We start from the raw sequence: 22,365 nt of genomic DNA on the forward strand, positions 1-22,365 counted from the left end.
TACCTGCATGGTAAATCATTCCTCCATCAAATACTCCAAAATCTGCTTCCTTCGATGCAATTTTCTTGTAACAGTCTTTTTCATCTTGTCCCACCACACACGAAAACTTTTTATTCAGCTGGCCAGCAAGTGTTTCACATTTGTTTTTTCCTTCTTGAGATGTGACACACCATTTTGGATTTTGACACAAAGCTGCCAGAAAAATAATAGAAATTCGATAAAAATGTCATAGGCTAAAAGGACACAGCCAGACCTTTGTACCATCCTTCTAAGATTTGTACAAGAAGCAGGCAATAGATGTCTACTGCCCTCGTTTGTTTTATAATTAACAGTATACAAAAGTTAGGTAGCCGTTAACATTAAGAAATCTTCTAAAAGTGATGGTGAGAAAATTACAATTCTAATACGCTTACGCTCAGTCACTTCAATTTTGGTTATATTTTCAGATATCTAATAATCCCCCCAAATAAACCTACAATCCAACAAACATTTCGTTCTAAAGGTTGATTCAGGAGCAAATGTTAGTAGCTTTGCCTGCCAAACCATGTAAAACAAGGCCCAGTCAATTTAGGCAACCAGTTATGTGTAGATCAACAAAAAATCACGAAATCAAAAGTTATGTGCTCAACTTTGTCTACAAATCACGCAAATACTCTTTAGCTTTGTTTTGTTTTCTGCAAAAACGCTCAATTTGTTATTTACACAGGTATCATTAATTTGCTTTGCTTTCAAGATGCCAAATCATTCCCTTTTCATAACAAAGAGCTGGTTACTTTAGCTGTTGAATCTTAAGAGATTCTCATTCTCGAGTAGCACAGGTTATTTAGCTACAAACAAGTTGTACCACAGGTATGCTGAATCACAGCATTGAAGTGGGGGCTGCGGGGTGCCTGCGGGAAACATACAGGGTGCGTGTGGTAATTTTTAAAACCTCTTGTCGGTAACATACAGGGTGCGTGTCGGTAATTTCTTGGCTTTGAAGGTGAAATAAACATATTATGCAGTTTAGTAATGAAAGATACTGCAATTATACAAATGTATGCAGCTAGGTTTTATCATAGAAATTTATGCACTGTGAAGAAATATTCAAAAAGATCTTGTTGATAACTTTCATTTTCCACACCTTTCACGCTGCCACACTTTGATATGCTATATGCCGTATTAAAAAAAGGTCTGGAATCAACGCAAGCACCGCGGAGCGTTGAGAAAAGTTGGGGGTAGAGAATAGTGGGAGGGGGGCTAAAACCGCATAAAAGGAGGCTTAACTGGTAGTTTGTTACTTAATATTTGGCAGCTTTTGCAAAAAGTGGGGGCTAAAGCCCCCAGCCCCCCAAGGCCTCCTGCTCCACGGTGCCTGCAATGTTGTGTTCAAGGTAGCTATACGCCGAGTAGAAGACCTTCTAAACATTTCTCAGTTATTAGACTACTCGTGTTCTCTCACCATTCAGACGGCGCTACCTCCTCCACCTTAATAGATCATGTTGCTACTACAAACAAATAAAATATTGTAGTATCAGGCGTTTACCATATTGGCCTGAGCCTGAGTTGAATTGGTCTATGAAACAAGAGGTCTTGAAAATTTTGACTAAACTGATTTTTAATAACTTGCTGTAGGTTGATTGGTACCTGCAAGGGTATTGTTTCCAAAAAATGTTCACCTATTTTGGAAAAACATGCTCTAAAAAGCTGTAGAAAACGTGTTTTTGTAATAAGACAAAGGAAATATTCCCTTGCCAGTGTGGGTTTGTTATTTGTTGGGGAAACGAAGAGGCAACCCTCCATCCTGGAATGAAAGGGTACACTCTTCTTTTATAAGAGCAATTGTATAAGAACACGAGTCTCAAAATTGGACAAAAGTTAAAAACAAATTAAGAACAAGCTGAGGCTGGGCTACTGTAAAATGAAAAATTTTGCACATTTTATCTCAAAAACGAGGATTTTTAGCCATGTGTGGGTGCTTTTTCGGTGAATATTCAAAATTGTCGGCAAATGAAGGTTGTCTCACTCACTTTGTTGGCAAATGAGGCCTGAACACTTCCCTAGAGCGAAAAACCTAGCAATCGCACTGCTTACACCCTCTTAATTTAAGAACAAATTAAGAACAATCCAGCCTTAGATTTTCGAAAAAATTAAGAACAGTCAGCCTGAACTTAAATTTACTGGTTCTTATAAAAAAAAGTGTATGCGCATGGAACGAAACAAATCACTATTACGCAGTCACTTTTGATTCCAGGTCGGAGGGTTGCCTCACAGATTAGAAGATTTTCGCTCGTTCTTCTCCCCAACAGCAATTAATTTCGCTCGCTCATTTCATTACGAAACGAATATTTCAAAACAATGCAAAGAAAAAATTATGCAAAACATTTTACACCAGCAGCGGAAATCGAACTTTACAGGTGCACTGGCAGATTACAGGTGTGTAACAGTATCATCAGAATTAAAAAATGAAGATTCTGATTCATTTCAAACAGTTTATCTCCTGATTTCTTGCTAGAATCGACACAACTGTTAAATACTTCCTCGACCATTCAATAATGTTTTCTTTCATCACAACACTTTTTTCAAAATTAATATCGATTGTTCCTTGAGGGGTCCATCTTGTGTTGCTCTTGTGACTGAATGTAACTGTTATTCTTGTTCTCGAAGGCATGTTTAAATGAAATCACTCCGCAATTAGGCCGACAAAAATGAGCTTAAAGCCGCAGTTTTTCTTACAATGTTAAAATGTAACTCTTCCAATTCGTTTGCAAGTAGAATTAAGGCCATTAGGGGCCGATTATGAAATTTTTGTACGGGTTTTGTTTATGCTAAATAAAAGTACACAACAAATAATTCGCTTCTTTTACCGGGAAAATGCACTTGCACGTTGTATGGCCAATAAAGGCAGCGGATACAGAGTGCCACTCGTGCCGCTTCGCTGGGCAAAAAATAATAGTGCGGGCCTAGCATTTCAACAACGTGCTACGCAGATAACCTGTCAGTCAAAATACCCCAAATCCTCGAATGAGCCCCCCCCCCTTCGAATAAGCCCCCACCTAAAAATCATGTTTACAGATAAGCAACCCCCCCCCCCCATGGAGGCATATTCGAGGGAAGCATAATTGCAGAATAATATCTTATTTCAAGAAAGCCCCTACAGAACAATAGCTATACAGTATTATTTCCTTAGATTTGAGACCAAAAAGCAAAATAGCGACTTTTGTGATGATAAAAATTATAATATTTGCTAAATCTTCACACAGCACTTTGTAACTCTTTTAATGAGATCAGTTGTTGTAATTAGAAGCTCAAAATGCTCATGTTTTTATTTTCTTCCATTCAATTTTCCATTTCTATTCATTTATTTCATTGAGAAAATTATGTAATTTTTACGTCAACCTTTGAGGAAAATACTCAACTTTTAAATATGCCCTTCCTTCGAATAAGCCCCCTCCTCTCGAATATGCCCCCACCCAAAAATTAGTTTTTGCAAATAAACCCCCGAAGCCTTATTCGAGGATTTACGGTGCTTGGAAATCATGATGCACCTGCTAAACTTGACAACAAGGAAAAAGATGCCGTGTCACATTTCGTTGAATCAATTTTGTCTATGACGCATCTGCTGTGCTGATCAATCCGAATCAAGAGCGTAAGAGGTAGGGGGCTAGGGGCTGAGGGGCTTCAACCCTCTAGAGTTGAAAAAAAGCCTTCAAAGTTAATAGTTAATATATGAGCATAACTATCGCCAATATTTGGGCAGAGGCTTTTTAGATAAATTAAGCCACAACTTTTTATTTCTTCGCTTGTAGCCAAATTCTGGAATGAATAAATAAAAGGCGAGTAATAGGTAAAAGATGTCATCACTCAATAATAAAATTCGCGTATTCGGTGGGACTGGGCTCAAAAAGCAATTTACCATATTATCGGAAGAAACCTGAAATCGGAAGCATATGCATTGAGGGAAGCCGGAAGAAAATGATCCTCATGAAAGACATTGCCAGGTGTAGGATGCCAATTGCCGAAATCCTTTTTTCCGGAAGCGGAATATTGTAATTCGCTATTCAGAGCGACCAGCTGGCTAACATACCCAGTTTTGTCTATCTTTATCCGCCTTTGTCATTTCTCAAAAGAATATTCAAAGATTGTTTGCATTCCCTGGGAACGACTTGATAAAAACTACTTGTTGCCATTTGAATCTGTCTTACCATTCTGCTCAATTCATACTACATATCCGTTTTGGGTAGCCCAATAACCAGCTTGCTTATTTCTTTAGAATAACGGGCTGGTTATCATGCTACGTTTTAGGAGCTCTTGAGCGACACCGCAACTAACCTGCGCGCAGATTCGACTAGTTCTCCCAGATTCGACTAGTTCTTAGTGGAGGCTCTTAAGTCACAAAAAAGGCTCAATCATGCAAATCGTGATACCAGCATGAAATTTTGCACACCTACCCAGTTTTATGCGCTGAAAAAGATAGGGGTCAGACCCCAACTCAAATTTGCCCCTGAGTGCTATTTTTAGATTGGGGTACTCGGACCCAGTCCAGTTGAAGAGCATTCATCATAACTCAACTCCAATTTAAGATACAGAGATAAAATTTGGTAGAGGTACGTAGTTTGGTGTGTTGAGAACGATTAAGGTCAGACCCCAACTCAAATTTACCCCTGAATGCTATTTTTAGGCTGGGGTACTCGGACCCAGTCCATTTGAGGAGCATTCATCATAACTCAGCTCGAAATTAAGATATAGAGATAAAATTTGGTAGAGATACATAATTTGATGTGCTGAAAACGAAAAGGGTCAGACCCCAACTCAAATTTACCCCTGAATGCTATTTCTGGACTGGGGTACTCGGACCCAGTCCATTTGAGGAGCATTCATCATAACTCAGCTCGAAATTAAGATATAGAGCTAAGATTTGGTAGAGATACATAATTTGATGTGCTGAAAACGAAAAGGATCAGATCCCAACTCAAACTTTCCCCTAAAAGCTATTTTTAGACTGGGGTACTTGAACCAATATGGATTTCAGTTAGAGAGAAAACTCCAATATGGGGGAAATGGCAGCAGTTCCAGCGAAACGACGATAATAAAACAGTGCTGTTTGGTCTACTGGCTAAGAATCTTGTATTACATAGTTCCCAGAGAAGACGGTCATTGCTACTTTCTTGGACAAATCATTAAGCACCACCGACATCGACTAAACTTGCTTGTCGCCTTGTAATCACGAAGAAGCGGATACGAGAATTTAAAGCATGCATCGAAAAGTCGTTGTGAAAACGGTGGATACCGACGTGGTTGTACTTGCAATTTCTTTTTTGCAATCCTTACAGATTGAAGAGCTGCGGGTCGAATTTGGCGTTGGAAAGCACCGGCGTTGGCTTCCAATCCACCAGTATGCTACCAACCTCGGGGAATCAATCTGCGAAGGATTGTGTTTTTGGTTTGCTTTAACTGGTTGTGATACAGTTTCCGGTTTCGCTGGTAGAGGGAAAAAGATTGCGTGGGCAGTATGGAGGTCATATCCAGAAGCAAACGAGACATTCAAAAAGTATGCAATTGAGCTTTGTTTGTATGTGGACATAAACGTAGGAAGCATCTCAAAAGAAAGGGGGCACATTTAGCAAAAAGGGGCATCTTCGTGAGCTTCAAATAGGTACTTTAATTCTGTTTCTCAAAATTGAGGGGGGGGGGTCTACGTACGAGAATGTTTTTATGCAAGACTATAAAAAAGATTCAAGTATCAACGAACTAATCTGTATTTATCAATGATGTATGATATGGCGTGGTACTCTATGCATTCAAGAATGATTGAAAAAATCTACTTCTTTGTAAATTGTATACTCTATCTACTTAAACACATGTCAAGTCACATGTCAACATGTCAAGATATATCTATCGACGATATGAATACTATTGAGAGGTACATAATACTACTCTACGATGGCACAAGTTCAAACGAGAATCTGCCTCCAACGAAAGATGCACTAATACAGCATGCAAAACGAGCAGTATACCAAGCAGCAGGGTAAGTGTTAAGATCACTAGTTGCTCATTCTACATGGCAAGAAATCGTCTATTTGTAGTAACCTGCCTTCGTTTATCACTTTTTACACACATTTGGGGACAATCCTTTCTAAATTGCCAAGTTCTTCCAAATTATGAAAGTTGGGGGTGGACGAGAAAGGGCAACGAAATCAAGCCTTTATGGATGACAATTCCAGAAGCATCAAAGGCGTGTTACCTGCTCATCAAGTGTAGTTGCAAGAAAGGTTGCAGTGCAAGATGCAACTTTCGTCAGCATCAGCTAGATTGCACGGAGCTCTGCCAGTTTAGTGGACAATTCAGTGATGATTAAATGACATTATCATCTTTAAAGACTTAAAACAAGAGTCGCAAATCTTCTAGATCGTGCATTCTAATTAATATTGTCAGGCAGCGCCAATGAGCAAGAAAACGCTCTTGGGCGTTGATTTACTCTGGTAGTGAAAATTTTAAAAACCAATAAACACATATATAAACACAAAAAAACATATTTCGCTTTCCAAGCCATCCGAGAAAAAATTTCAGAAAATTTAATACCAAGCTACCAAACCGTTTGCCTGAAATATCGTTGTCATAAAAAGTGTTTTGTAACGATTGATTTATGTTTTTTAACCTAATCTGTGCATAAAACTAGGTACCTGTAAAAAAGTCTTTACCGTTATTTGTAGAAGAGTTGTGAAAGGATACCCCTTTATGAGACAGGGTCCAAGTACTCTTAGTCTCAAAATAAAATTTTGGGGGAGTTTCGAGTTGAGGTTAGTGTCTAAAAATATTTAGCTCGTCAAACTTCGTACCTGTAAAAATTTACAGCTCTTTGTTGCTATTTGAAGTAGGCTTATGATGTAAACATTTAGGAGACTGGGTCCAGGTACCCCAGTGTAAAAATAGCATTCAGGGGTAAATTTGAGTTGGGGTCTGACCCTTATCGTTTTTAGCACACCAATCTACGTACCTTTACCAAATTTTAGCTCTATATCTTAATTTGGAGTTGAGTTATGATGAATGTCCCTTAAATGGACTGGGTCCGACTACCCCATTCTAAAAATAGCATTCAGGGTTAAATTTGAGTTGGGGTCTGACTCTTGTTATTCTCAACACACCAAATTACGTACCTCTACCAAATTTTTAGCTCTGTATCTTAATTTGGAGTTGAGTTATGATGAATGCCCCTTAAATGGACTGGGTCCGACTACCCCAGTCTAAAAATAGCATTCAGGGGTAAATTTGAGTTGGGGTCTGACCCTTGTTGTTCTCAACACACCAAATTACGTACCTCTACCAAATTTTTAGCTCTGTATCTTAATTTGGAGTTGAGTTATGATGAATGCCCCTTAAATGGACTGGGTCCGACTACCCCAGTCTAAAAATAGCATTCAGGGGTAAATTTGAGTTGGGGTCTGACCCTTATTGTTCTCAACACACCAAACTACGTACCTCTACCAAATTTTTAGCTCTGTATCTTAATTTGGAGTTGAGTTATGATGAATGCCCTTTAAATATACTGGGTCCGACTACCCCAGTCTAAAAATAGCACTCAGGGGCAAATTTGAGTTGGGGTCTGACCCCTATCTTTTTCAGCGCATCAAACTGGGTAGGTGTGCGAAATTTCATACTGGTATCACGATTTGCATGATCAATGTTGTAAGAGCCCCCACTATCTCCCAGATGATGAATTTGCAATCAACTAGATTTATCTCTAGTAAAACCAGTCGAGTCTGCGCGCAGACTACACCGCAACACGCGTAAATTCTATACTCTAGTATCTCTAATAGACGCCCCGTGTATTAATTTCAGAAGAATTTGCCCTTCCCGTCGATTATTAGCACCCCCCCCTCCCCCGCCCCTTCTATTAAATTTGATAGATTTGTCATGACCAGAACACGCAATTTTCACAATGCAAGTACTATGCAAGTATTTCATGGTGATCTTTTTTATTATGTGGCTAAAATTCAAAAATTTAAAAAAAATTTGGTGACGTCAGAACTCTATTAATCCTAAACTGTCTCATACAATGGTAGCGTCAGCTTGCAACTAAAAAAGTGCGCTAATGCAACAACTCTCTGCGGCAAAAAATAACAACATTGACTTTTTTTCTTTCAACCCCCTGGAAAAAGCATACATTTGTCTGATACCCCCTGGAATATCCTTCGTGCCAGACCCCCTGGAATTTTACTTCCATCCTCATGTACAGATATCAAATGGAATAGCCCAATGCTGCCATTACGATTATGGCGATTAATAAATATAGCCTAAACATGGGATAAACAGTAAGGGAAACTACAATCGAGAAAGTTCATCGTGTATGAAAACCTTTTTAAAACAGAGGGACATTCTGTATTCTACTTCCAGTTTTAATGGGAACTCTTTTGACACCGTATGGACTTTCTATCATCACTTTTTTGACATTGTACCTTAAACTTTCTGTGTTGTCAAAAATTTAACCCTTGTGGTCATAAAACCTGGTGATCGGGAAGGAATGCCAGTGTAGACAAGAGGAGTTGATGTTCACACTCGGATTCTAGTGGCGGCACTGATAAAGGAACTTTTCAAGATGTGTACTCGCCTTTCTGATTGGCCTATTGTAATCGACCATTGAGTATAATTTCTTAGAAAAAAATTAACGGGGAGCAACACATGTTTTTCATATCACGACTAGCTCTCTGCTTTCTAACTTCCTTTTTGTTATATAAATTTTAAATGATAGTGTTACAGCTGATCTATCATTGCAGATCTTTTATCCCTGCACAGATTGGTTATTGTCGAGTCTTAGAATAAGTCAGGGCTAGCTCAGCTTAGTTTAAAATAAGCTTATTTCCTTTAGTAAAAGAAAAAAGTGCACAGCCTTCAAAAGTATTTCTTGTGGAACATCAGGAATGCAATTTTTTAGTGAACCTCGAAATAAGGTAAGAGCACATTTGATTAAATTTGATCCCACAGATTTTGACCCTGTTCTAAGTCAGACGGAGATAGACAATAAGAATTTCCGAACCAGACAAATACCACCGCTCTTGCCATTTCTGTCTCGATGACAGGTACCTACTGCAAGTTGATTTTCGAAAATAGGATTTTTTCTGGTTAATATTGGGCTATATTGCTAAACTGAAGTGCATCGAAGGCATTCTTTGATTGCGACAGCTTTGAAAATTGTGTAAACCACGTGTACAAGCACTGAAATTATCCTCTCATGTTATCGGCATGGCAAGTTGATTTGAAATAGCAAACAAGTCAAATAAACGAGAGATACTTACAAGGGCTGGCCAACAATGCAAAGGTAACAAGGGAGAATAACATAGCATTCATTTTCTGGTCTTCGCAAGAGCTGTCCTAGAACTGCGCTACTGGTCAACCGCCAACAAACAAGAATTTTATCGCTCCACCTGTTTACAGTCCAAATTATATCATCGCGGTTTTTGTCCGCATATCCAGTTGAAAGCCTTTGACCCCATGCACACGCTATGCGTCATACACTCAAGTTCCTCTTTTAGCCAGAAAAGGAGAGACAAGAGAATTTTAAGGGTTGAGAAAGCGAGATGATTTGATTATAGTAGCGCAAAGGTGGACATCAACAATTTAATTTGCCTTCCATTCTTAAGATCTTTGTGGCTGGTGCCGTTTCTTTTTCAACTTTAATAGATGTTAAACAAATCAAGGTAAGTTCCTTTTGTATGTTATGGTGCCAGGGGCGTCGCGACCGGGGGTGTGTGGGGGGGTGTCACACCAATAGTATCTCGATAGGAAATTTCAGGTAAAATCCGCCCAGTGGAAGAAACCCTTTAGGTATTTCAGCGACCTTCATGTATCAACATCAATAAAGGATCAACCAAAGATAGATGCTCCTTTGGTAATTATGATACTTCTTGATATGAAGGAAGATAAAAAAACTAATGACTTGAAGATTTGAATATTTCTTGTTGGCGCAAAAGCTAAAAATCCAGGCACTCTTTAGTTAAAATTGTGTCTTGTGTCCATTTCCCCTAAAAAGGCATGCTAAGATGGAAAGAGAGATCTAAATTGGCAACCAGTGCTCTTGTTACCTTGCTTTAGAAGTAACTGACAACATAGAATTTTTCAAAACCACGGCGAAATTGTACCAGTTGTTTTTATCTGCTGTTCAATTTGTTTGCAAAAATAAAAGAATTTTTGGTAGGATTAGGAGGATTGCTTTAGTAAAAATTTACTTAAAAGAGTGCATTTTCCAAGGAACTGGAAGCATCAAAATTCGAAAATTTTCTGCTCCTTCGGCGGCAACAGGTGCTGCCTCGGGTAGTTGCCCGTCCCGGTATACAGATTTGGCAAAACCATTAGGAAAGTCCCTTATTATCATGTTAAAATGAATGTTGTGAATTATATGCCACATAGCTAGATTGACAAAATGTATTGCAGAGGTTTGTGACAGCAACTTCTTAAAAATTTCAGGTAATTATTTTTTAATCAGGTAAATTTGTAGTCCACACCCCCCCCCCCCCCCCCAACAAGGCTTGCTTCGCGACGGCCCTGTATGGTGCTGTGCTTGAGATTTACGTCCGATTAGCACTGAGGGTACACGATAAAAACTCACAATTGACACCACAGGTGACAGGGGTCGAAGCAGCTCCAGCTATTGCCCTTTCCCTTTCGGGGCAATTTCAAATATCACCCGATTTTTCTGTCTGTTAAAGAAAGAAAAGTAGGAAATGATATTCTCCAGATGGTATGATATGCAATTGGAATATCATTTCTTTGGAGGATAGACGTTCATTGTTCATGAGCTAGGGCGGAGGTGATATCACAGAATAGAAATTAGAATAGAATTCATTTCTATTCTGTGGTGATATGCAGTCAGGATTCAACCGCGCAGCAGTGGTCTTTTCACTATTTTTAGTCCATACCACAAACAAAGGGGAGGAGGGGAGAGACGTGATGATTCACTAGGACTTTCATGCATTTCTGGGCTGTTGGTTGTCATAGGGCTGGCTAGACTTCATGTAGCTTATTTCAGTTCTAAGTCCTAATCTTATCAGTTCTAATCTTATTCCATTCAGATAATGGCTTGGAGTAAAAACTAGTTTTCTGCTCAACTAGTCTTGGAGTAAAAACTAGTTAACTTTTTTCTGTTTCTGCTCTTTTTTTCCCTTCTGATGACTGAGTTAAAAAAGGCAACCAACCATCATGTAGTGGTAAAATATCACTTCTTGTGTAATCAGGTTTAGGCTTTTTATGATTTACTTTTTAAAGAAGGACTATACGCTTCTCCATATTACTGATTCTTATCCGTTACTTCTACAGCCTTTTCCGAGACCCTCCTTTCACACTTCTTGTAACTGCTAGGGCGACAGAACTTTTTCCCCCTCCCCCTTTTTAGGCAAAAAACACCAATTCAATTTACGGCCTCATTTTGGAAATCTGTCCAAACTGCTTTTGTTTTATCGCCATAATTTTAGGCCGGGTACCATTTTTCAAATTTTTTGTGCTTCTATTTGAGATTTTACAGAGTAATAAAGTTTGAAGACTTGTAAGGGATTTGACCACAAAAGCCATTCCGGGTGAAACTTTACCCCGATTAGTCGCCAATTACAGTCAAAAGTGTGCAGTAACTAGTAAATGTAGTCATGGTAGGAAAACTTTGACACTTCAAAATTCTTAGACTTTGAAAAATATATTTGATAGCCCGAACGTACCCAGAGAACCCGAGAGGGGGTAGGGGAGACAAACTGCCCCAGGTCAAAGAGGCCTCGTAAAGTAGTGAGTTCCATTTTACTAATGGAGTTAATCAAAAGTAGCAAAAATGTGTCTCAAAATAGTGAAATATTTAAAACAAATGCAAGAAAATGACTGAAATAGAAATTTTGAAAAGTGCTGTTCTTTTTTCTTTGCATTTTTCTATTCAGTTTCATTGTCTTCTTCAGTGGATTTAGATATACCTTTGAAAACCACTCTTGTTTGGCAGAATTCGATGGGAAGTTGAGCTAATATTATTACAGTTTATCCCATTAAGTTGAGAGTATTCTAGCACTCTAGGCTCTTGGTCTATTCTACGAGGTCACATCGGTGTCCTCTTTTTTGCATTACCTTTGTAAGAAGTTTCACGTTGCAGCTATTAATTAAAAGCGACCTCTTTCATTCTTTCAGTCTTTTGAAGTCTTTCAGTATACTGTTTCTCCTTGTAGGCACCGCGCAGCCATTGGGCTAGCAGGGGCTATAGCCCACCCACTTTTTTGTTATAATGGCTAAAAACTTTTTTTGAAGGTTTACCGTAATGCAACTTGGGATAGTTTACCCCTATGTAGCAGCAGTTCTCATTGACTGGAGTCTGTTGAACATTTGTTGGAGTCTGTAGAACAGTCCTATTACCATTTTCATTATTTGCATATATAGCTGGGTGCTTATGCTTTTATCATGGGTGTTAAAACCGTTGTGGTATTGGTAAATGGAAATTTTAGCAACTTATTTGAAACATTTTCTAACAAATTTATAACAACTGACTAAGGGTGTAAATCAGAAAATTTAGTGTTGGAAATTGTACCTTATTACACGTAAATAACACGTAAACATGGAAAATTCTGCGTTAAATAAAACCTCATTAATTTCATGTCCGCGTAGATTTTTCATCCCAAATTAAATGTGTAGCTTTAATTGAACAAACATTCTTTCATTTAATTCCATTCTTTTCTACGATTTTATCTGAAATAAACAATTATATCTGAAAAAGCAAGATTTTAGAAAGCGTCCAAAATGGAAGGACCAGTTCTATTAAAGGTTATGTGTCCATATAAAAGGACTGCGTATACCCAACTTGTCAAGCCACCCATCAAAATAACAGTTTGCGATTGGTCAGTATTCTTGCGATGCAAAACTGCTCACATGAAAAGCTAACCTCGCAGCAGGATAAATAAACAGAACGACCGTGGTGACTGGGGCGATGACATGAAAAATCACATGTTTCTAAAAACCCCCGCAGAGTCGCTTGCTATAGACTTGCTATAAACTTAAATACATTTCATAACATTTGAATGTCCTCATTATCCACTGTGTCCCTCTGAAATCCCACATCTTCGTCATCAATTCCTAGCACTTTTCGAGTCATCAACATACTAGCCGGTCAGGGGATACTCGACCTCTTTCACTTTAGCCATTAAAATTGGTAATTTTTTCAGGCACATCCCAAGTAATTGATACCTTTATTGGAACATCCAATCCTCCTCGACTTGAAGTTTTTTGCTATTTGCGTAAATTTGTGACAGCATTCATTTGTTCCGCGTTATTTTACGTGTAATAAGGTACTTTCTCGTATCATTAAAGAAGTGTAATATTCCTTGGTGAGGATGATATGACGACAATATGATACGTTGTGAAATATGATACGATTTCGTTTCAATTCAAAATGCAAATCTTATAACTGTATTTTTGAAAAATGAGAAAAACCAAATTTGCACATTTTATCGGGGAAATCACAATGAAATAAACAAAGTCCAATTGACTTCCTAGTGGCACCACCTTAGTATTTTAACATTTGCACCACCAACAGTACCTTAGTTAAAAGGCCCATGTTGGCAAGTTTATAGCAATACTGCACAATACCATGCTTCCATGGCCGTACCAACTAGTAGAATAAGGGACTTTTCTTAAATTCCCCAGGATTTTGTTTTTGATAGCCCACCTCCCCAAATATTGAAGCGCTAGAATACAGAATAAACTTCGCAAAGAGACCATATAATACATAAACTATCTATCATTACGTTTTGCCTTTTAAATCATTTAATTCTTAATTTCAGGTTCTCGTTCCGATCAGTGGTGGTTTAAGGGACTGCGGGGCCCGGGGCCAAAAATCTTTTTTCTTAGATGTGGGACCCTTTTGGCTACCATAAGCGCGGGGCCTGGTGCCATGGTCCCCCTGGACTCCCTTAAAACCGCAACTGGTTCCGATCGCCAACCCAGCCCCCCTATCGGAAGATCAAGCCCCTCCATTGGATAATTCCTCATGCCACCACCTGATATGGGAAATACACTGAAAGAAACTAAAGAGAAGACAACGACTGAAAACGACTTTGATCCTCTTTTGGAGGCTAAATAAAGCACAACTACAAAGTATCGGCTTTTTTCAAAATAGAATGTAAAATTGAATTTACTATTATGACATTGTCGTCATGACGTCCTTCCATATTTTCATTAGCTGCAGTGCTCCAGCTTTGATATGGCATTGATGTACCCTGATCCAAGATAGCCTTCAAAAGACCGTTTGTCAAATGGTACATCATCCAAGCCAATGGCATATCGTGAAAACAAACGCCCATCAAAAACATTAATTTGTTTTCTCAACTTCGCTTCGTGGCCAAATTTTGTAACCAACTGATGAAGCATCCTTTGGTAGCTGGCGATTTCATCTTCAGTTGCATCTTTCCTCGTTAGCAAACCATGGGCCGGTGATCCAGCCATGTGGCACTGTCTGAAGTCTTTTGGATCTGGTGATATGTAGATAATTTACAACGATTAATTTTTTTTTACCTTTGCTATGAGCATTTGCGATAGGTAAAAAAAGTTAAATAACACTATTCTGCACTGAGATCACTTGCTCATTAGATACCCTCGTAAAGATACACAACCCAAGAAACAGTATTTCCTTGTTATCATTTCTGTGACTTATATAGCCTTGACTGTCAACACATTTAAAGATTTGTACATTCTAAAAGGGCCAAATGCATTTTACTAGTTGCCTACTTTGGCTGGAGGTGCTCTCTTAATCAGCCTTAGGATTTAAAGAGGCCCAGGCTGCCCAAAAAATCAAGGTTTCCTAAAATATCGAAGATGAAGTAAACAGTGCCGCTTGCCAAGCAGAAGTGGTGAAAAAGGAAAAGAGGAAGATAAGAAGAAAATAAGGAAAATGAAGAAGAAAAATGAGGCGGAGAGAAGAAGAAGAAGAAAGAAGAAAGAACTGAATGTTTACTTGTGTTGGAAAAAAGTAACTACACGTTTTCTATTTTCAAAGGGTCGAATTGCGGTTCACTGATGGTTGCTGTAAAGACTTAGAAGAATGCAAATGTTACCTTTCACCGTATCATCATTAGGGCAAAGAAGTTTATACTTTGCTTGCTCCTCTGGCTTCAATTTCATCAATATTGATTCTTTTATGAATGCTACATCTCCTGCTCCGTCTTTCATGCACTTGAATGCACCATGGTATCCATAGTAAGGCTCTTTAGATGTTCTGGAGCACTTGGCATCTCCCTCTCCGGAACAAACAGAGCACAGCTTTTCAGCTCCAGAGAGCGTTGGGTTGTATTTTGGCAGCTGCGCACCTTGAATAATATTATATTTACAGTTGGTAAACTTTTTATGATTACTTTGTTGAACTTATTTCCATAAACATTATGAATAATACTCTGGTTTATCGCTACATGTTAAAGTGTTTAAAAAGACGAGCATTCTAAAAAGTAATGTGCCACGTGTCATTCAATTGGGCCATATCAGTTTGAAAGGTTGTTTGTTGTTCTCTGGTATAAAAAAGAGACCATTTTCATCAACTGTCTACTAGTATTGTATTTCACCAGCTGTCAGTATAGAGAAGTTATCTTGATTCAACAATGCAGATGACGGGAAATTTGTTAGAATGAAGTAGCAGTGGGACCCCTGAACAGACAGTAAGCCTACTTCACTGAAAGGTGCCAAAAATAGGTCAGTGGAGGCCAGGGCCGTAAATCCCGGGGGGACGGGGGGGGACTGGACCCCCCAAAAATCTGGAGCAAAACGATTTTTTTGATAAATTATCATCATTTTCATTGAAAGAAACAAATCTCTGGTAGCCGGGTTTGAACCAAACTGCGTTTTTCTGTGTTATTGCAACAAACCTCAGCCACTAAGTCATGGTATCAAGTGCAAGTTGACTTCTGCTGATAGCCGTTATCTTTGTAAGCAGAGTGGTTTTTATCTGTTTTTATCGTTTTTCACCGTTTATTTTTGAAAACAGAATATGAAATAAAAAGAAAGCAAACTGATGTTCTATTTGACGTATTTACCAACTCATTGACGCATATTTCTATTATTTGTTTATTATTTGCTTTTATTTAGTAAATCACTTTCTGTATCATTAGAATGTATTCTTTTTCTATGTGTAAACATGGCCTACTTAAAACACTCAAAATAAGGAAGAAACACATTTCTATTCAGGAAGCAAAATTCTACAACTGCGTCCCTGCTTTCCCCAACGTCTGTCACTAAGGTTTAAGCATGGCTCTTCCCCTACACAATTTCGCCCAATAAACAATAATCTGTGTTCTTCTGAGAACGTTGAATTTTCTATCCTGGGCGATCTAGTATTTAATTAAATTTAGTCTGGGGGATGCTTTCTTAACCTTTCTAGAAGGTATAATTTCAAAACATTTTCTTTTGCGTCGGACCAAGCCATGGTGGTTCCTCCTACGTCACTAAACTTTGGTGGTTCCTCCTACGATTCTAGCTCCCAAGGTTCAATTTCATTGGGCCGTCTCTGAAAAATTTTATTTATCAAATTATACACACAAGTCAGATGTACTAAGTCTTAAGAAATCCCAAAATCTTGACTCTTTTGCTTTTCAAGTCATTTGCCCCTCAACTGTTTCCATAAAACATACCATAAATTGCTTGGTGGTGCCATGAACCACGGCACACTTTAAATTGATTTGCTCTGCTGACCCCCCCCTGTTCACATGACAGATTTACGGCCCTGGTGGAGGCAACAACTTAGGAGACCTCTCAGAACTACGAAATTCACTTACCTGCCGCGCAACTACCACTGAAATACGCAGCAACGGACTTGGTTAGATCTCCATCCAGGCATGGCATCTGGCCGCTGCTAAGCAATGTTCCAACGGGTATGACCCAACCTGCAGTCCTCCAGATACCTGTATGACAAGACTTGGCACCCTAGAAATAGCAAGAAATGAGAAATACGTTTGCATCTCTTCTATAATTTTTCTTTGGTTCTCAAAACCGAGAGAAGTACACCATATGGCAAGTTAGAAAAGTTGGAAAACCAAACATATAATTTGTCATAAGAAACATGTGCAGCCAATTCAGCCTTGCCGTCATACGAGATATAACACGGTATTCTACTACACTTTTAACTAACGCTCCTCAAGCCTTAACACCAAATTTACATTGTTTAATTCAAATATGTCACATATCTCCATACATTTATCTTTCAAATTGCAAACATAAGGAAAGTTATCTGTCATCAAATAATGCTACGAGTCATGAAGAGAAGAATCTATCTAAATGCTGGAGGAGCTCCAAAAAATAGAATTATGCTTTCGCCTTTGAATTATTAATGCTCAAATATAGCAGAGTGGAGCCATAACAAATAAGGGAAATTCCCTTACAAAAACTTTATCTAAAAACAATAGCAACAGAAAAGGGACGTTTCTCAGCATTAACAACGGGACTTAGCCCCCTCCCAACCCCAAAGACCCTCCAGATCCACTCCCCTGCTCAAAAAAAAGTTTCAAAAATCCGTACCTTCAGCTTACTGAATGTCAGGTTACTCGACTTTTTAACCACAGCGATCCCATAATACTTTGTGCCGGTATCTGCCAATTTTGTTAGTTTCTCCGACATGAATACCTTCAAACCGAATTCTTTTCCTATTGAAGGCATGATTAAGAAGTTGCATTACACGATCAATGAAACACAAAGATTCGCGATATTTTTGGAAAATGCAAAGGGAACTAACAGGCTGCTCTCGTGGCAGAGGGCGGTGACTTTTCACATATTTTTTTTATTGCATTGCCACGACATTTGAGCAATGTAAAAAGATTCAATAATACTGCTTTCTGTAAGGATGATGTAAAGCTTCAAAAATTCATCTATTAAAACACAATTTCAGGTATTAGACGTAATATGGATCCAGGAAGGATTTGAGTGGAAACCAGTTGTTCCTAGGTATGGGAAGAGACAATTTTTGTCAAATACTGGAATTGGGACCCTTGGAAGAGTAACTCGTTACAAATTTTGTAGGCAAAGTATCAAAATGGTATATTTGAATGAGCAAAATGAAAGAATTGAAATACAGCCCTTCCTTTTCTTAGATATGTTGAATAAACCAGCAAGTCCAACACTCGAGTAATGTGAACCACTGACCCTGATCTGAGAGAAATATTGCGCAAATGGGTCTAGCTACTAGCCACAAAGGACTTGGATTTCACAAAGGAATTCACTACACTCCAGTGTTTCGTATTGGAATATATCTTAGAAATAGTATAAAGGCCACAATGGTTGAATGTTTGCAAGCAAGCATATCTGTTTGCACGACCCCTATAACTCATTCAATAAGCAAGCATTGCGGATCAAACCTGCATGGTAAATTGATCCACCATCAAAAGCAGAAAAATCAGCCAAGCCTTTAGAGATCTTTTCGTAGCAGTCCTTTTCGTCATTACCAAGAAGACACCGCAATGGTCTTCCGTTTTCTTTATTAATTTCTTTGCACTGATGGAATGCTTCAACTCCCTCAACACACCATACTGGCTTTCTTATAGCTGTAAAGAATCAACAACTTAAGCCAGTGCAAGCATTTTTATAAGAGACTAACCGCAACATAAGTAATCGGCACTTAAATTGTATTGGTGATTTTAGTACTGAAATAAAAAAGCAAACTGGTAAAGAGCTACTCTTTAGATAAAAAATTATCGAAACTCGGGGTAACGAAAACACTTAAAATTTAGACGTAAGGAGAGCAAAAGCTCCAAATACTTGATAATTGAACATGAAATGGGCACCTTATAGTCTAAAAATTATTTTAATTACAATTGTACTTCAATATTGGCAGCATTGCTTCAAGTGGTTGCTCGTGGTAGAAATGACTTGTGGGGCAAAAGAGGAATTACCAAGAACCTCTAGTGTGGGACCCTAGGCTAGTAATACTGCACCACGCTCTGTACTTACTCTAGCGAGAAGCAATACGCACTAGTTTAGGTATAGAGCAAGCGTGATAACTCGTGAATTTTTTTTCAGCACATTGGAGCAAGGCTCTGGTATGGCAAGAGAAAGTTAAGCTTGCATGATACCCATTTATTTGCTTGTTTAGTGCATTGAGCCATCTATTTGAACAATTTATCTTGAATCAACTTAGCACAAAATTGTGGATTACATAATTCCTTTCTAGCTTCGGTGGCATGAATCCAGTCTTCTGATCTTTACCAGGAAAATTGAAGAAAACGGCAAAACTATAACCTTAAGGAATTTTCTATAAAACTATTGATTTGTGTATTGCATTTTAAGGAAGCTTGTTTGAAACACAGTGGGAACATATTTATGAAGTTAGTTCTACTGACTTCTCTACTCTACATTTGAATTTAAAAAATTGTACAATCGCGCTAGTTTCTGCTTCTTAATTATGAAAGCGTTTGTCGATTTTTTCAACTTTTACCTTAGCCAAATTTTTTATCAACATTTCTTGCTTGCTGTTTTTACTTTCACAATCTTCCATTGCATTCACGATTACACAGCCCTTTCTGCATGTCAATTCAAATGTCTTTCTGCAATGTATCTCAATGCAGACTGGCACAATTAACATTAATGATGCTAAGCAAACTTAAACAGCTGCAAGCAAAGATAACTGGATGGCTAGAGAGACTGTCATTGCTTGGTGTAGTTTAGACATCACTATGACGTAAATTTAATTAAATTTGCCGGTAGGAAGAGGGATCCTGTTTCCTTTGAATGGCGCAGCAACATAATATCAACTGTGGTTGATATCCGAGTATCTTGAAAGGGAAGTTGGGAACTCAGATCTTAGCTTTGTAAGTGACCAGCAAAGCCAGGCACGTAAATAATAGGGGGTATAGGGGGCGTGACGACCCCAAAGGTTGGAAAATCCAATTGTAGTTGGAGAACTTAAAAGTTCACTTGGAATTTTTTCTAACTATTATGATCAAATATATGAATTTTCATAGCTTAGGATTTTGAGACTTTTAATGTAAAAATCTTGGATCTTATTAAAATTGAAACTCTGGAGCAGGCACATCTTGTAATCATTTTAAATTGTGAAACCCTGTCTCCACTGGATCTCAAATTGCGCCATTGCATCGTTTGTTTCCTTTTTGACAGGGGTTAAATTAAGTTAGATTATTTTAAACAAGCAAGGTGAATTTCTGGATAAGAAGTTTAAATTTTACCGTCAGTATTGATTGACCCTGAAGTTTTGAAAAATCATTCCCTGTATCTGTTGATCGGAACAATTGAAAGTAGGAATTTTTTAAGAAACAACGGGTAGCCCATTCAATTGAAAACATTACAAATTTTTCATTGCTAGAAATTCTCAACGCTTCTTAACGGGTGTATGCTAAGCTCCCCCTGCACTTTGTAGACCACCTTAAATCTTATCATAAATTGCTATGAAAAAGGTGATAAGAAGCCACAGAACATTGATCAAAGAAGCGGCAGCAGAAGTATTTGATCAAAGACGAGTGTTTTACCTCACGAATCAGGCATATGCACTTGCCCTCAAATCACCCTTTTCAGTTCCAAAAAGCAAAGGACATTTAGCCCTTTAAAGATTGTAAAAAATTTCCTTCGATCAAGAACAAAAGATGAAATGGTAAATTCTTTGATGTTTCTATATTGTGAAAAAGATATTTTAAATAAAACTGATCTGCAGCAAATAGCTTTAAGATGGGCAAAGCAGAAAAACAGAGAATTGCTGTTAATTGACTTGAAAGAATATCAATTTTTATCATTAAACATACCCAAGATCTAGACTGGTATGGCTTTGATGTTGCTTTACATCTTATAAAAAATTATATGTACGTTTTACGTCAATCAAAATTTAGAGATTTATTTTATCTTCTTTAGTGCTATTATGCTTAAGACTAATTATTATAAGTAAAATATTGGTAATTATACAGAACCTAGAAATCTGGAATAAGTAGGTACAGAAGATTAACAGGTCGAAAGAAAAAATTTATCAGGTAAAGTTGGAATTTTCAACCTTCCACGACCCCCAAAAATTAGCCACTTGTTTACGTCCCTGAGCAAAGCAAGTCAGTAAATATGCCTTGACATGTGACTCTCTGCAGTATCCCACGGTCAGAGACAAATATTTCGCTGTAACGGTTTTCTGATCAGCGGCAAAACACAGTTTACGGCATGACAACAAACTTCGATAACTGAAGGCCCCTAATCAAGAGATGCCCCAGTATATTTAGATATCAATATTTTTAAGACTTCGCTCGCGTTCTCCTTGCTTTATAAAAATTCACTACTTTTACTCTCTTCTACATCTAAAACGTATAAAACTGCAGCATATAGCTCAACTCCTTCAAGTCAACGAGATAAATTGTTATCTTTACTTCTTGCTTTTTTGTTTTTCATGTTTTACATGACTGGCTGGAACCTTCTTTTCTAATCCTAATCGTTCGAGGTACCTTGCTGTACCACTGTTATTCGGATCAGCGTTCTAACCTCTGAGATACAATTTCATATGTACCAAACTAACTGGATAGTTCATGTACAGAACGATGAAGATAATTAATTAAATACCTGCTCCCGAGGAGAAGCCAATGAATGCAGCAATTGTGACAATTGTGATTTTGAAGAGTTCCATCACGTCCTCTGAGATCAGCGCAGTGTCTAGGAATATTGGTCCAATGTGGCTTTTATACTTAACCAAAAACACTGGTTTTTGTGGGATCAGCTGCAACAGTGTCAGATAACAACCTTAAGGGGGACCCAAGATAGTTAACCGGAATATTTTGTACCAGTAGAACATTTCACTGATGAATGAATAATGAAACAATACATCATTGCTAATCAGAGACTTGAAACGTAACACTCAAATTAATGGAAGAAAGTCTGACCCCTATTAGATATTGCATAATAAGTTATAGGAACGGTGCAAGGAGGACAGAGTTCCTAAAGGGATACTAAAAGATTGGGAGAGGGGAGGGAATAAGGATTTTGGGTGACATATTGTCATTGTTAAACAGTTGTAAACAGGATGTCCAGGATGTCCAGAATGTTATATTTCTGTTCTTAAATCGATAAAACATTAATTCTTTCATACCAACTGCTTCCATGCTAGCCCTAATATATAAAAAAAATTTGATCAAATATATGAAACTTTCCCGATGCAAAAAATTATTTCATTTAACGATTAGACTAAACCGCGCTTTTGAGTTGGTTGTTGCTAGTGCTGTAATCATTTTTTGGATGTTCCTAAAGTCATGTACAAAAGTTACATCTTTGGGTTGACGAACCAGATGTTAGGTGGTGACTCTCACTTCAACATGTAGATATTGAATAATATTATATCATCTTATAGTATACTGAATTATGTTATATATTATATCATATTATATTTTATCATGCTAATTATACTATGTTGTGTTGTATTAT

At 38.0% G+C, this 22,365-nt stretch overlaps 2 protein-coding genes and 1 long non-coding RNA gene across 3 annotated transcripts in view; 1 reads left to right on the forward strand and 2 right to left on the reverse strand.

Annotated features, from left to right (window-relative positions):
* LOC135690882 (melanotransferrin) overlaps positions 1–9,430 on the reverse strand; it is a 26,522-nt gene extending 17,092 nt beyond the window's left edge. Inside the window, exons 1-2 of the mRNA XM_065208569.2 lie at positions 9,273–9,430; positions 4–192 (exon numbers count right to left, since the gene is read on the reverse strand). Of these exons, the coding sequence (XP_065064641.2) occupies positions 4–192; positions 9,273–9,324 (241 nt within the window). The 5' untranslated portion in view covers positions 9,325–9,430. The remainder of the gene's footprint in view (positions 1–3; positions 193–9,272) is intronic.
* LOC148960296 (uncharacterized) lies at positions 7,912–14,287 on the forward strand. Its single transcript, XR_016145307.1, has 2 exons — positions 7,912–8,927; positions 13,776–14,287. It is a non-coding gene; the product is annotated as an uncharacterized LOC148960296 (long non-coding RNA).
* On the reverse strand, positions 14,038–21,670 carry LOC135691361 (melanotransferrin). Its single transcript, XM_065209203.2, has 6 exons — positions 21,511–21,670; positions 18,324–18,509; positions 17,491–17,615; positions 16,752–16,899; positions 15,045–15,296; positions 14,038–14,462 (listed from the first exon to the last, which is right to left on the reverse strand). Exons 1-6 carry the CDS (start codon positions 21,572–21,574, stop codon positions 14,170–14,172), a joined length of 1,068 nt encoding a protein of 355 aa, XP_065065275.2. The 5' UTR covers positions 21,575–21,670; the 3' UTR covers positions 14,038–14,169.
* Between the last annotated feature and the right edge of the window lie 695 nt (positions 21,671–22,365).

This window comes from Rhopilema esculentum, chromosome 4 (genome assembly GCF_057945365.1).
Source record: "Rhopilema esculentum isolate cy_ngs chromosome 4, ASM5794536v1, whole genome shotgun sequence".
NCBI classification, from domain to species: Eukaryota; Metazoa; Cnidaria; class Scyphozoa; order Rhizostomeae; family Rhizostomatidae; genus Rhopilema; species Rhopilema esculentum.